Source organism: Leopardus geoffroyi, chromosome A1 (assembly GCF_018350155.1).
Source record: "Leopardus geoffroyi isolate Oge1 chromosome A1, O.geoffroyi_Oge1_pat1.0, whole genome shotgun sequence".
NCBI lineage: Eukaryota > Metazoa > Chordata > Mammalia > Carnivora > Felidae > Leopardus > Leopardus geoffroyi.
In genome coordinates this window covers 36,100,823-36,117,534 of record NC_059326.1, presented here as the reverse complement: position 1 = coordinate 36,117,534, position 16,712 = coordinate 36,100,823, and the positions used below count along the sequence as shown (strand labels likewise).

Below are 16,712 nucleotides of genomic sequence, written 5' to 3'. Positions count from 1 at the left end.
GATTTAACTTTGATAATTATATCAAGTGTTAACTTTGAGTTAAGCTGTAGTTCATAGGTCTGTAATTGGGATTAAAGTCCTTTTTAGTGTTCAGTAGTAATTCTAATCAACCAATTTCTCACTCTTTAGAAGGATCCTTTGGGATACATAGAAGATAAATCATATTGTTTTATTGCTTCTATTTATCCTCTGTTATTTGATACTTATCTCCCATAGATTGTAAGTGGGCCCTAAGAGATGTATATATCCTCAAATCAAAACACGAAGTCATTAACATGACTCCTTATCTTCTAATTGGATGTGGCATCCTGGCAGTAGCAAACAAACTTTATCCTTGTCCAGCATCATCCCATTTATATAATGTGTTTACAACTGCATTGTCTTTCTGATGATAAAATACCAGTTGGATCAGAGTATCTATGCTCCTCATGGCAGTTTCTACACGGGATCTGTCCAAATCTTCTTTCAACTTGTGCCCATTTTATGAACTCAGCATTACTATCTAGGTGTGTGTTATGTAACGTGGTCACCACCTGTGGCTATTGAGCACTTGAAAGGTGGCTTGTCTGAACTGAGATGTGTTGTAAATATAAAACATGCACTGGGTTTTGAATACTTAGTTATTTTTTCTTCCTGTCTCATCAATAAATGTTTTATATTGATTATGTTGACATGGTAATATTTTAGGTATACTGGATTAATTTGATTAAAATTTTACTTTTTTATTGGAAAACTAGATATTGTGTGGGTGGCTTTCATTATATTTCTCTGGGTTAGAGCTGATCTGTGTATTTACTTGTGTGGTATATCCCTTACCAACCATCCTTCCCAGGAAAGCTTCTTATGGCCTCAGTGTCTGGTACAAAAACTGACTTTTTTATTTTGTGTGTTTCTGTTGGGAAATCTCCATTTTCCTCACTGTTCCTCCCTTTCTCCAGTTGGATACTTAGCTTTCTTAGTAATTGTAAGTCATACTATTGTAAAATCACCTTTGAGGAGTTATGTTTGGTTGACTATCATAGTTTTTGATGTGAATAAGTCTATGAATTTTTTCCAAGATGTTATACATTCCTTATAGTTTCTAGCTTGTACAAAGTAAAAAAAAAATATTATCCTATAAACTTTTTTAATAACTGTATTTCCTCTAGGGCACTATTTTTTTTCCCCCCAATAAACTGCTAACATTTAACTTCTTATTTCCAAAATGTTATAGTATGGCTTGGAAAGAATTATGAGTGAAGAGAGGAGTCTTTCTCTATTAGCCAAAGCCATCGATCCCAAGCACCCAAGTATGATGACAGATGTGGTAAAACTCCTCTCTGCAGTATGCATTGTAGGGGAGGAAAGCATGTAAGTCCTCTCAACTCATTTCTCTAATTATATAACAATATAATTTGATTTACTTAATGTTTTCATTATTCTATTTTAGACCAGAATTTACTGTTAATAAATGAAGTATTACTTAAGCAGCTGATTTAGATTCATAATTGTCTGAACAGAAATGTTTGAGTAATAATTATTTCTCAATCAGTATAGTAGTTAAGGGCTAACCTTTTTCTATGAAAAACTTATTTCTTCATCGTATTTAAGTTGTTCTGAATTCAAACCCTAAATAAAAATTCTCAACAAAGACTTAAAAAAATATGCAAATGGATTCTGTTTCTTAAGTGATTTTTGTTTTCCAGATAGAGTTAATTCAAATTGTAGGTCATGCAATTTCCCTTGTAAAAGCAAACATCATACTATTTGAAAATCTGTTTGTAAGGCAGATTTTAAAAATGCTGTTTGTGGGGCACCTGAGTGGCTCAGTTGGTTGAGCCTCTGACTCTTGATTTCAGCTCAGGTCATGATCTTATGGTTCATGGGCTTGAGCCCCCGAGCCGCCCCACTCGGGCTCCGTGCTGGTAGCCTGGAGCCTGCTTTGGGAGTTTCTCTCATTCCCTCTGTCTTTGCCCCTCCCTAGCCCATGCTCACACTCTTTCCCTCAAAATACATACATAAACTTAAAAAAATAATAAAAGTGCTATATGTAATAGTACTTTACTGGTTGAGGGTAGTCTTTGACCATAAAATACATCCTGAAGTTTTAAACTTCAAAGACATTACCCACACATATTAGGATTGTAAGCAAAAGACCATTACATACATATTAAAAGATAATTATAAAGATAAACCTCCACCCCCCCTTTTTTTTCTTTGTTGAAAGGTTGGAATTCTTATTACAGGAAGCATTTAAAAATTATTTAAAATATATTTTAAAAAGGGTGAAGATATAAAAACAGAACAACCTACAGAATAAATAAATAGCCCTTTCATAAAGGCTAGGTAGAGAGGCCTGTAAGCAGAACCTCCCACACGCATTTGAAAATTGTCCTTGTGGCGACCCTCCTGGGCCTGGCAACTGTTGAGCTGCTCTGTGTGGATTATTGGAGAGTCAGCAGGCAAGACTCAGGCCCTGCCCTCGGCTGCACGGGTAGCTACGGTGTGTGTCCGCAGACAGGGATGTCCCCCGTGGCTACATGAGTAGCTACAGAGTGTGTCCATGGACAAGGATGTCCCCTCGCAGCAACACGGGTAGCTATGGCGTGTGTCCACGGACAAGGATGCCCCCCGTGGCTACATGAGTAGCTACAATGTGTGTCCACGGACAAGGATGTCCCCCCGCAGCAACACGGGTAGCTACGGCGTGTGTCCACGGACAAGGATGTCCCTCTGTGGCTATGTGGGTAGCTACGGTGTGTGTCCACGGACAAGGATGCCCCCCGTGGCTACATGAGTAGCTACGGCGTGTGTCCACGGACAAGGATGTCCCCCTGTGGCTATGTGGGTAGCTACGGCGTGTGTCCACGAACAAGGATGTCCTCCTGTGGCTATGTGGGTAGCTATGGCGTGTGTCCATGGACAAGGATGTCCCCCCGCGGCAAGATGGGTAGCTAGGTGTGTGTCCACGGACAAGGATGTCCCCCTTTGGCTACGTGGGTAGCTACGGTATGTGTCCACGGACAAGGATGTCCCCCTGTGGCTACGTGGGTAGCTACGGTGTGTGTCCACGGACAAGGATGCCCCCCGTGGCTACATGAGTAGCTACGGCGTGTGTCCACGGACAAGGATGTCCCCCTGTGGCTACGTGGGTAGCTACGGCGTGTGTCCACGGACAAAGATGTCCCCCTGTGGCTACGTGGGTAGCTACGGCGTGTGTCCACGGACAAGGATGTCCCCCTGTGGCTACGTGGGTAGCTACGGCGTGTGTCCACGGACAAGGATGTCCCCCTGTGGCTATGTGGGTAGCTACAGTGTGTGTCCACGGACAAGGATGTCCCCAGCAGCAGCGCCAGCACGTGAAGCCAGGTACAGCTGCACCACATTTCCTTAACTGTTTCAAAAAGACCATATTAACTTTATTGTAAAAACCCTAAGAGGGTATTTAATATTGACACACAAGATGCACCTAGTGCTCCCCCCTCCGCCTTTCTTCCTCTCCTCCTCCTCCTGCTCCATTCTCCTCCTCCCTCTTTCCACCCATTTCTTGTGTCTTCTCTCTTCCCTCTTGCCTCCTTAACACCTTCTCCTTTCCTTTCCTTTTGCCTCCTCTTGGCCATCTCCTTTCCCTCTTCTTTCTTTACCCTTTCTCTTTTTCCTCCTCTTTTTTCACCTTCTTCTTCTTCTACTTCTTCCATATTTATTATTTCTTGACTTCATAATAGGTTATTAAAATGATACAGATAACATTTACAGACTACATGTTTACGTCTACAAACTGACCTACAATACACTAGATCGTGTTAACACACTTCTTTAAAGGTGTAGCGACTGTAGCTCTTTAACTGCTACTTTTTATGTGTGTATTTTTATGTGCATATTTTTTATGTGCGAATGTGTGTATATAAATCCTTACTACTGTGTATTTTTGGCTATCAGACTTCATTTACACTGAAAAGGAAGTAGAGTGTAGTGATTAAGGAAACCAGGACAGTGCTCACCACAAAGACTGTCTGATTTCAGATCCTTGCTTCATCATTTAGGAGACATGAAACCTTAGAAAAATCGCTTAACTTTTTTCTCCCTCAGTTTCTTGCTCTATAATATGGGACAATACCAACTTCATAGACTTATATACATTAAAAAGAGTTAATATTTGTAAACTGATTTAAATAATGCCTGATGTGTAGAAAGCACTTTATAAATGTTTGATAAGTTATCCTCATCATAGGGTTATTAGGCATAAATGAATTAAAACATGTAGCTAGTACTTGATACATGCTATGTACTCAGTAAGCTTTTAAAATGTTGCTGGTTCTGAGAGTAGTGACTCTGGAGTTGAATAGATCAAGCAGTTGTATTAAGGCATTTAGATTATTTGCTGTTGGCAATTTAATTAATTTCAAATTTTCTGATAGCCTTGAAGAGGTTTTAGAAGCTTTAACATCAGCTGGAGAAGAAAGAAACGTTGACAGATTTTCATCTATTGTGGAAGGTCTCAGGCATGATTCAGCTCAGCTGCAGGTAAGTTTCAGGTATAATCTTACATATTGTTTTATAACTGTTTTCTGACTGGCTTATATTTAAGTATGAAACCCTGCATGCCATTGAATGTTTTATAACATCTCAAATAAATGTATAGAATTCTAATGTATAATATATCACAATGTGTTCTTATAGTTATAACTTGGTGTATACCTATTATTATTTCCTTGGGTTACTTTCTTAGATGCTGACTTACTAGGGATTTCTATAAAATCAATAATCAAAGTCCATGAATTCTTTATTTTCTGTTAGTCTTACTACTTGATAATTACAACTTTTTATGAAGTTTGGACAATTAAGTGAATTACAGCTTTTTGCTGAATTATTAGTTTTTATATCTGAAAAGTTAAGAGTTTGCATGAATAATAAGGAGACCAAGGTACACTAGGATTTTCAAAGATATTTAAATATTTAAGTGCTGTTGGGGCACCTGGGTGGCTCAGTTGGTTGAGCGTCCAACTTTGACTCAGGTCATGATCTCGTCAGGCTCTTTGCTGTTGGCTCAGAGCCTGGAGCCTGCTTCCGGTTCTGTGTCTCCCTTTCTTTCTGCCCCTTCCCTGCTCACACACTGTCTGTCTCTCAAAAATAAATAAATATTAAAAAATAAATTAAAAAATATTTAAGTGCTGTTAGAAAGTCACTTTTTTTTAAAGAAGTTATTTTTAGACTTAACTAGTATAGTGTCCAAGCTGTATAACTAATGTTTATATAATTTCTCCTTTTTTTTTTTTTTTTAAAAAAAGAGGGGTTTTGTTTTAATTGCTGGAATTGTTACAGTTATTGCTAATAACCTGAGTATCTTTAAGGAAATAATTAATACCTGACTCCCACCTCTGGATATTTAAAAAATTTAATTGGTATGACCTGGCTATTGGGATTTTTAAAGATTCTCAGATGATTCTAATGTGCAGCAATGATTAAAAACCAAAATGTGCTAATAATAGCTACAAAGTAAATTTATTTCCCCCTTAATTAGTAAAAAACTTCTAGTTTTAAATTTTATTTAAAGGTCTGTGCAGCTTGGCCTCTGTATTATTTTTCATTGTGGTAGGAATAAAGAAACCAAATCTTACATTAAATTAAAAAAAAAGATAGTATTTGATGATCAATCAGAAAATTTTAGAGATGTCAAAATTAAAAAATGTATTATGGTATTTCTGATGATGGTGTTTGTGATGATGACCTTTCTGATGACAGTGTTTGTGAATGGCTGGTGAGGAACCCTGTTGTGATTTGTTTCTCTGGGCAACAGGTAGGGCTGGAGATCCAAGTATATATTCCCTAATGCATAGGTCCTGTTACCAGAACTTCTGGAAAGAAGCCTCTCCTTACTCATCAGGGCTTGTCAGAGAGCATGGGAGTAGGGGCCTGGGATGTGTTATCACCTCTGATGTGGACCTTGCTCCTTTGAATTTTTCATATGTATTCTAGAGTCTTAGAGTCTACAGTGTGTATCCATGGACAAGGATGTCATTGCTCTCATTTCCCTTTTTTTTTTTTTTTTTTTTTAAATGTTTCTTTTCTTTGAGAGTGTATGGGCGGGGTGGGGCAGAGAGAGTGGGGGACAGAGGACCCAAAGGGGGTTTTACACTGACAGCAACGAGCCCCCTGTGGGGTTCGAACTCATGAACCGTGAGATCATGACCTGGTCCAAAGTTGGACACTCAACTGACTAAACCACCCAGGAGCCCCTCCCTTCTCCTCCTTTCTCATCTGGCCCCAGACCTCCTATTTACCACAAGCCTAATGAAGAGTGAACACAGAAAATACTTTGTAGAGAAAAGCTGATTACTTTACCTGAATTTTCCTTTAGTACCCAGGTTACCTTTTACCCGTATAATGTTTGTGCAGATAGCAACAGGTTATCAGATGAATTTTGGTCATTTGCATAGTATATTAGATAGACATCATGTCCAGTTTTTAAAATCTCACTTAGGAAATGTAATAGTCACATATAAACTTTATCCCCTAAATACTTTTTGTGCTAGTGTATACTTTTTGTATTTAATAATACATACATCCCAAGAGTGGAAGGGATGCTGTCTTGGAATGGAAGGAGTAGACTTCTGAGTCAGACAGCTTGAATTTAAGTCCCAGCTCTTCCCATCCTGGCTCTGTGACCCAGGATCATGCCCTAGACCTCTTCTTTGCCTCATTTTTTTTTAATTGTAAGATAAGGAGACTGTTGATCACTACCCCATGGTTGATGTGGGGATTATATAGATTAATGCATTTAAAATGTTTAGTTCATTTGCCGTAAGAGTTGAGTAAATGGTAGACTTCAAAAGGAATTTTGTTCAATTAACAACAGTGGAGAATGGAGACTGAAGGCGATCTTCCTTTCTCAGAAACATTAGGAGTGTTGATACTAAAAATTGTTACATAACTAGAGGCACCTGGGTGGCTCAGTTGGTTAAGCGTCCAACTTCGGCTCAGGTCATGATCTCACGGTTCATAGGTTCAAGCCCCACTTCGGGCTCCGTGATGACAGCTCAGAACCTGGAGCCTACTTTGGATTCTATCTCTCTGTCTCTCTTTCTGCCCGTCACCTGCTTGCATGCACACTTGCTCTCTCTCAAAAATAAACAAACATAAAAAAAAGAAACCATCAAAAGATTTTAAAAAATTGTTACATAATTAGAACTTAGCAATACCCGTGAACATATCTCAGATTAACAAAATGTATGCTCACACACAACCTGTTCATGTATTTTTATAGCAGCTTTATTTGTCATAGACTCAAATTGGGAACAACCCAGAAGTTCTTCAACAGATGAAGGGTTAAACTGTGGTACACCTGTATCATAGAATACTACTCAGTAATGAAAAACAATGAACTATTGATATATACAACAGCTTACGTGAATCTCCAGAGAATTACCTTGATTGAAAAATGCCAGTGCTGTTGGTTACACACTTTGTGATTGCACTTATATAGCGTTCTTGAAAGAACCAAGTTTTAGAGACAGAGAACAGTTTAGTGGCTGCCAAAGATTTGGGACGGGGTCTGAGAAAGCGTTGGGTGTGACCATAAATGAATGGCAGCAGGGAGTTGTGTGTGGTGAAACAGTTCTGCATCTTGATCGTGGTGATGGTGACAAACGTATACATAGGATGAACTCACATAGAACTGTACATATACACACAAATGAGTGTAAGGCTGCTATAAGCTAAGTAAGTTCTGTGGGTTGTACCAATTTCACTTTCCTGGTTTTTGTGTTGTATTATAATCATTCAAGGTGTTAGGAATACCTAGGATCTACCTGTGCATTTGTTTCTTTTTGCAACTTTCTGTGTATCTACAATTATTTCAAAATAAACAGTTAAGAACAAATCTTGGTAAAACTAAGGTCCCAGTTTATGGCAATATTATATCATTTAACATTTTAAAGCTCTGTCTGAGGAAAGGGGTAAAAAATGTCTTGTTAAGAACAAAGCCGTTTTGGGGTACCTGGGTGGCTCAACTGGCTAAGCGTTTGACTCTTGGTTTCCAATCAGGTCATGATCTCATGGTTCGTGTGTTTGAGCCCCACATCAGGCTCTGTGCTGACAGTGTGGAGCCTGCTACGGTTCTCTCTGCACCCCCCCCCCCCCCGCCCCTCATCTCTCTCTCTCTCTCTCTCTCTCTCTCTCAAAATAAAATTTTAAGAAAAAAAAGAACAAAGCCATGTTTAATCTAGGTAAATAACATGATTGACAGTTGAAAGGTGACCATTATAACCTTAAAATTCGTTATTTGCCTATTAAATTTGTTTTGGCTATCAAACATTGAGGTACATCTATTCGAACTTTAAGAATTATAACTGATTACCATATGAACCTGAAGGCAAACTACACGTATCAAAAACATTCTTGGGTATATTTAGTCATTTCTATTATGGTAGTTACTCTCATTGAAGGTGCTACCATAGGGAAAAATGATTGGTGTAATTATGATAAATTTATATTTAGCTAGTAAATATCTATACAATTCTCTGAAAGAGAATAGTTAACAATTGAGAGTGGATTACTAGTTTAAAGACGACATTAAGACTTGAAGAAATTTAAACCTTTATCTAAAGATCTGATATAATTTTGAAATGATTTTTTAAACAGTTTTATTGAGATAAAATCCACGTATCATAAAAGTTACCCATGTGACGTGGGCAGTTCAGTATTTTGTGTATAATCAGAGTTGTGTAGCCTTCACCATAATCAACTTTAGAACCTTTTATTTACCCCTAAAAGAACCCCCCCACCCTACTCCTTCACGGTCAGCCTGCAATGCCCTCATTTCCTCTAGCTCTAGGCAACTGCTAATCTACTTTCTCTCCCTATAGATTTTCATATTCTGGACATTTGATAAGAATAATACAATATGAGGTCCTTTCTGACTGATTGCATTCACTTAACATAATATTTTCAAGGTTCATTCATGTTGAAGTATGTGTCGCAACCTCATTTTTTTTTCTGCTCCAAATATTATGCGTATTGTATGGATATTCCACATTTTGTTGATCATTTGTCAGTTGGTGGACATGTGAATTGTTTCTGCTTTTTGGCTTTTATGAGTAATGCTGCCTGTGAAAATTTGTGGAGATGATTTCTTTTTTTTTTTTTTTTTTTTTCAATGACTGCTTGTTTGCCGTATTTAGCGTTAGGGGAATAAGGGTGGGGGCAGGGCTAGCAGCAACACCTCCCCTTGATAGTTGTTTAAATCATCTGATTCAGTTCTTGAGAAATTTTATACCAAGATCTAGGTGGCTGATTGTGTTTGCTTTTATGAAAGTAATTTGTTCAGTTGTAAGTAATTATATTTTGTTTTATGGTTAGTTGTGTTATTTTTGAAACACTAAAATTTCTTCATACAGTTTTTAAAAGTTTAATTTTCATTGAGAAGTGAAAATTCATTTTAGCATTTTTTCCCTAATTTTTCTGATAAGGCCATATTAAATTTGTATGCTTTTGATGATGAATAAATAATGGGAAGAATTTTAATTCTTATTTTCCCTACTCAACCCTTTTGTTGTGGATTTTTATTCTGGAAGGAAGGTTTCTCATTATTACTAAGCCTAATATATGAAATAGCTAGCAGGTGGCAAGCTTAAGTTAGGAGTTAAAGGTACTGTTTTCCAGATAACTAACTTAGGGAGAAGGGCTGTGTGTTGGTGAGGGGGGGGCGGGTAGTAAGTAGATTGTCTTTTTGGGGGTTGCTGGTTGTTCTCTGTTTCCTTTAAAAAGATCATGCAACACTTTAGTAATACCTAAAAATACTTTTCTCTTTGGATATTTCTGAATTTTCTACAATAAAGTATATTTTAGAGCTAGCTCATTATCAATTTGCCCATGAAACTATTGAGTACTAAGTGCCCATTTTATACCATTACCTGTATACTTTGCATTGATTGAAATGTGCTAGGCTGGTGGATATTAGCAAATCACCAAATTAAAAATAAAAACTTGTTTGTCACTGAATAAAATAGAAACCAATTGTTTGCTTTTTAATTGGAGTAAGTGGGAGATGGTAAAATAAAAAAAAAAAATCTCATTGTTCTTTTATTGCAAAGTATAACAAAGTACTTTTGAAAGGAGGGTTGTTAGATTTTTTTTTTTTTTTGAGTCTGATAATAATGAAGATAATGTGACTGCCTATGTTTTTGATAGAACTGAACATAACTTTCATTCCTCCCACGCATATGGTAAAGAAAGTGAAAAACTGAGTCCCAGAAATAAGTTAAAATTATCCTCAGGCCTTAGAGAGTCTTACCTATCAGAAAAGAAAGTACAAATATAAATATCAGACTTAAATTATACATTACTTTCTTTTCTCAAGTGTATCAGAGAGATGTTTTCAGCTTCAAGCAGCATAATCCTCTGCGGGTAATTTAAGCAGGAAATGGTGCTGGATACCTTAACAGAACTTGTGGGAGGGAACTGTGTGTGGATGGGTATTACAGACGTAATGTAGAAGAAATGCCAGACAACATCCGTGAATATTCTAAGGGAAAAACCACTCCCAACATTCTAGTCTAGTCAGCACCTGAGACCCTAGAGCAGGCAATAGTGCTTCTGCCACAGACCCAAACCTTTCCTCATGGGGTCCGGTCTTGATATGTATGATTGTCCTCTCATATTGACACAGTCTGCTTTCCCAGAAGAGGGTTGGAATAAGTGCGGGTGAACCAGTCCCTCGTTTCAACCACATGTTGAATGTATCTATTATTTTCGTTTCTTTCCCTTTATTTTTCTTTTCCTTTCTACGTGTATCTTCTCCCTTCTCAGTTTAGAGCCATAATTTGCTAGAGTGTCGGAAACATTATCTGGATTCTAAAGAGTTTGTCCAAAGCCTTGCTGTTGGTCAGAGGACTGTTTGAATTGTGGTAGATTTTTGTCAGGAAAGGAATCAAAGGGTGGTAATCCTTGGGGTTTTTTGGGTGGATGTTTGGCTTTGCTTCTGTGTACGTCTTCTCAGGCCTGTGGTGACAGCGTGCTTCATTTTTTCCTATGATGTCTTCCTCTTTCAGTCCTCTTGGACTCATGGGTGGGGAGTGTCAAGAAGATGAAGGGTCTGTGATTTTGTGTCACTTATAAGTTAATATGTTAGTCTGCCATGTTAGTCTTATGCATGCTATGAGAAGACATAAATGCCTGGGTCGAAAACAAAGGACTTCATTACCCACAGCAATAGTAGTGGCTCAAGTACAGCTTTGTATCAGACCCAGTTTACAGTTGCAGTGGTTTGTGTTTTAGGAGGAAACCTTGAGTTTAGGGAATTCAACTCTTTCATCACAGGCAACGCTTATTTTGATTGATACAAGCTATGATGAAATCTCTTCAGTTTATCTCAGAGTATTTAATTGAAGCTCTTGGTCAGCCGTACTCTAAGCAGCAAGTTGAGGCTAGCCTGTCATATGGACCTCAGCCAGGCCTTCCAGGTCCTAGACCCAGTCAGCTAAACAAACCCCACAGACCATCAAAGTCTGACTTTGAATACCAGCAGGCTTTTTTCTTAATTTTTTTCTGTTGGTTTTTCCACCATGTCTGAGGTAGTCAGGTACAGAATGACATATTAGTGATTGCACAGACTTCCCTTGGTTCAGCAAGAAGGAAGTCTGGGGCAATACTTTTATCCATAACAACCCTGGCTAGTGAGTTGAATCTGAGTGCTTTCTGGGGCTAATGTGTGGTATCATTGATAATGTCAACTAAAATCGGGGACAGATTTCTTAGCGCCTTTTCCACTTGGGTGATTCCCATCATAGGGATAACTGCCTGCATGTACACATAAATAACTTTTTTCTCCAGGACCAACGGTAGCCTCAGTTGGAGAGTGAGCTTGTCATGGTTGTCTGAGGACTGCACAGTGTACCGCTAGCGTTTGCTTAAACACTTGAACATCTCTTATGATCACCTCTAAGGTGAAAGTTGGTGTTTTTCGAGAGACAAGCAAGTTAATGCCTTGCTTCTTCATAAGATGTGTGGTCTTGAATGTCTACATGGTGCTTCTGGAATGAAAGCATTGATCAAATAGGGGGCTAATGGGTAATAGTGCTTAAAACGTGGCCTTCCAATTGTCTGATAAACAGTAGGATTCCCAGTTCAGGATAAAATTGAGTGCAGGCCTTGGTTTTGGAGAGTCTAAAGATAGGGTGGGGATGCCAGGTTGTGCTACAGGACAGGAACTCTGAATTTAGGAAATCCTAATCTTTTATAATGGGTTGTAATTATGCCTGCCTTTTGCTCCAAAGAGACATTATCTTTATTAGACTGGACATGAAGCATGCCTATCCATTTGCTGCTCAAACTTCCTTGAAAAGTTCATCCAGAAGAATGGCAGTCAGTGCCTTGGCTTGCAATGCATGCAGAAACGTAAGAGACCCATGGTGTTGCACTGTCATGCATTGGGGAGCAGACCACTAAACCTTCTCTTATCACCCTCTTATTCTTCAGTCTGATGCTCTTATTGTTTTTCCTGTCATTCATCGTACCTTGGTGTAGATAGAACGGAATGCATCCTTCATTAGTTTTGGTTCATGCGGTACTACAGAGTATTTTTCTCTACCTTAATTACAGACTGAGTGGACAGTGGACAAGAGTAGTAGATTATATCCTTCCAGGATTCGGTGGACTGGGATGAATGATAGATATGTCTTTCTAGGATTCCCATAGATATTGCTCTACCCTGAAATGTATTTTCCAAAGAAGCAAAAGGGAGAAATATAATCCAGGTCTTTGTTGTCTCAAGAACTGTTACAAGAGGAAAATAAGGTCTCAAACATATTCAGACACCTAGCATGCACATGGTGTTAACGAATGTCTCATGCTTACATACTAAAGTGGATAGGGTGCTCACATTTAGACAACAAGAAGAAAAAGTGAAAATCTCTGTTACAAAAGAAGTTTCATTTATAATACTTAAGAATCAGAAAAAATGAAAATGATATTCTCCGCAACTTGCTTTGTAGAACAAGGCTATGTTAATCTAGGTCCTTTGAGAAGCAAGTGATTTGATCAGCAAGGAGCTAGGGGAAATGCCTACTAGAGATCTGGAGAGGGCTGGGGCAGGTGGGGAGATGTCCAGCTCAGTGCACACTTGACCCCAGGTGGAGGAGAGAAGGAAGGAGGCTTGGGGGAAGTATCTTAGGCTGCTGTGCAGTTCCGGGAGAACTTGGCAATGTGGTTGGGGAATCCTCAAGTCAAAGCCCTTCATGTCCTGTCTCAGTATTCTTGCTGTGTGCAGACATTGGCTGGGAGAAGCCGGTGGAAGTGTGGGTTTGACTCAAATCTTGTGATGGATTTCACAGGGAGCAGCTGGGGCTGGGTTGTTAGTCATTTATACTCCCTGCAGTCAAGGAACTGCATTCCCATGGCTGTTGTAAAGACACAGTTTCTCTTAAAAACAAAATAAAAAAAGCCTCTTCAATTTCTGGATTTTATTGAGTTCAAATACAGAATAGATATTTGTAAAATTGATTGGATCACATTTTCATATGTCTCAGAAAGTAGGAAAAATTACCTTTAATTGAGTTATAGTCACTGTACCTTGAAATCTGTTATTAGATAATAATTGAGAAATAGAACATTGAAACAAATCATGGGTTAAAATACCCTTTTAGATACAGTCAAGTTTATTTGCTTCTGTTTCTTTTCTTTTCCATACCCCTGAAATGCTCAAAATATTCCCAAGTTTAATTTTGCTTAAGACCAAATAAAGTCCTCATTGCAATAAATAGTCCTACCTTAATTTACTATTTTGTCTTGTTTCAAGTATCTCCACCCTCCCCGACAAAATTACTAACCGAAGTTTTCAGTTTCAGATAACTTATTCTCACCGTTAATAAAGGACCCAAATGAAGAACAGAGAGTATAGAAAATGTGTTTTTAGGATTATTGTGGAGGCATTCCAGAAGGATGCAGAGATCATTTTAATTCCTCTCTGTTTTGACTACTTCTATTGAGGTTTACATCAGTAGGATTCATATGTCAATATGAATCAAAAGGTTAAATGTATTAAAATGGACTGGTAAATAATATGCCATTAAGCGAAGACATTAAAGAAACATAGTGGGACAATCTAATGTGACCTCATATTGTCATATGGAGTACACACTTAAGTATAAATTGGGGCGAACAGTTTTGTCTAGCACATACTGCCAATTTTCTGAGTTTACATAATAAATTTATTCACTTATGCTGTAGTAGATTGCCAGAAAGATAAACTTACCTCATGCTTCAGAGGTAACTGCACAGTTTCATGATTAAGCAGTCAATTAGTTAATTATTCAGTGACTGCTGTGCACTGAATTATACTAGGACCATAAAGAAGTATACTCCTGCCCTTAAGAAGCTTATACTTGGGAATCCGGAGATAGCTAATGTTTCATTAGAAAAATGCAGTGGTTAAGGCGTACAGCAAAATGCATGAGAGGACACGGAAGAAATTAATGCTGTTTCAGAGGGAAGTTTCTGAATAAATATTTAAAAATCCATTTGTTTTTCCAGTATTTCTATATATATAAATCGTAGCCTCTTGAATCCTGCAGTTTATTTCTCTGTGTTTGTGTGGGTTCTATGCAGGTACCTTGGACTCTGAGTTGTTCTTTGTGTCTATAATTGACAGAGCACTGAACTGGAAGTTAAAATTATAGAACTTGACATCTGCTGATCTACTTAAATGTTTCTGTGTTTGTCCATATAATGTAGTCTGGTTAGTTTTTATTCTGAATTAATGCAGTGCTTTTTAAATTCTTTGGAGTTTGTCTGCAGTAGAGGGGAACTTCATCTATAAGCATCATTTACTCATTTTAACTTGAGAAATATGAAATTTGATTGTGCAAAGAAAAACAAATGATTTCAGCGATGGGTTAGGAAAGATGGAGAGCAGACTAAGTTGTATCTTCCAAGCCCATGTAATAATTATTCACAGATTCCGATAGAATTTCTATGTAAGTACTTGACTGGTACTTGTTTATAATGTGAATTTAGCTTGTGCAGCTGATATATTTTCAGTGTCATATAGCCATCGTTTTACTTGTAAAAACATCTACTTGTGTTTAGAATGAACATGTTGACTGAAGTGTGAGCTTTCTTTTTTGTTTTGTGTTTTGTTTTTAAAGTATGAGCTTTCTAAAGAATATGCTTGCTTTGGCTTTCAGATATCTTCTCAGTTCCTTCGGCACAATCATGGAGAAGGCATTTTCTGTGATGGCCTTCGAAAAACTTGGATGAGCTTTTATGGTTGGGCCTCAGGCATCACACCTGTTAGGGTCCCTTGAATTTTGTGCTTGGAGTTTTGCAAAGGGTCAAAGGTGCTTGTTCGAAGTTTAAAAATGCATAAAGTGTTTTTTTTCTCCTCATATTTGTGTTCAGCATAGTGATTATTAGCCATAGTGCAATTGTGTACTAGAGGAAATTTAGGTGCTGTGTATTCACATGTGAGCAAACCTGCCTGTTTTCAAGGGCAGAAAGCTGCTTTGCTGCTGAAGTGATGTACATGGGGCATCTTTCTTTCTTTGTCTTGCCGATTAACCTTTTTCCAGGTCGAATGATTTTTCTTTGATCATTTGCTTTGTTCCTAAAATTGCCTTGGAACAGCTCTATTCCTCATATTGAGTATCTTTGAGATTTCTGTTTACGGTTTATTTACTTTGCCCCCTGTTGTGTGTCTGTGCCTTCTAGTCTCCTGCACTGTTTACATTTCTCTCACTATTTATAATTATAGCTCTGGCTGTGCATTTTCTTCATCTTTGTCTGTGGGCTTTGCCAGCCCCAGTCCTTACAGTGCACCTTCTGTTTGCCGCTGCTCTTGAGGAAACCTTCAGCCATCCTAAGCCCTAGATGGACATACACACACTCCTCCAGCTATAACTTTTGTTAAATACTTTATTTCATGCAAGCCTCCTTTTTGGTAATTAAGGTAAGAGTAACAAAATGAGCTTACGGTATTTGCTTTCCGAATCATCAGAACTGAGTCCATGATTTAACACCTAAAGAGAAGTGCCTTACTCGCTGAAACCAAAGGTTAATAACCAGTATTTCTAAAGTATAAAGATGTGCTTGGAGCAAGGAGAAGAATATTTTAGTGCCGATTTTAATGGTATGCTTTTGTTTGCTGATTGCATATGGTACCCATGAGAAGGCAAATGTTGTCCTACTTGGGACAGCAACTCTGTCTTTTTATAGAAACTGTTCTCATCAAGTCACCAATTTGCCAAAACCAATGTTAATTTATTGGTCATCTTATTTGACCTATTAGAGCCTCTGACTGAGTTGATCACCCTCTCTGTTGAGAAACTTTTCCTCCCATGTTTCCCGAGCACCACAATCTTATTTTTCTTCTACCTTTTTGATGCATTTTATGCTTAAAAAATTTTTTTTGAGTTTACTTATTTATTTTGAGAGAGATAGAGACAGCGTGAGTGGGGAGGGGCAGAGAGGGAGATAGAAAATCCCAACCAGGCTCCATTCTGCTAGTGCAGAGCCAGATGCAGGGCTTGAACTCATGAAACTAGGAGCTCATGACCGGAGCCAAAAAACTAAAAGTCACACATTCATCCACCTGAGTCATCCAGGTGCCCGGATGCCTTTTTACTTTATTTGCCCAGCCTTGAAAGCAAAACCTGCCATTGAAATGCCCCATCAGTTCCTGTATGTCACCTTTTCTTTCTGCTACTCCTAGATGGTTCTATGCAAGACCTTGATTTTTATGT

At 38.2% G+C, this 16,712-nt stretch overlaps 1 protein-coding gene across 6 annotated transcripts in view; it reads left to right on the top strand.

The window, feature by feature from the left end:
- The window catches only part of DIAPH3 (diaphanous related formin 3), a 510,352-nt gene that overhangs the window by 143,553 nt on the left and 350,087 nt on the right, over window positions 1–16,712 (top strand). For all 6 annotated transcript variants that reach the window (XM_045478449.1, XM_045478422.1, XM_045478414.1 and 3 more), the window contains 2 exons: window positions 1,214–1,350; window positions 4,398–4,503. In XM_045478449.1, coding sequence (XP_045334405.1) covers window positions 1,214–1,350; window positions 4,398–4,503 — 243 coding nt within the window. The remainder of the gene's footprint in view (window positions 1–1,213; window positions 1,351–4,397; window positions 4,504–16,712) is intronic.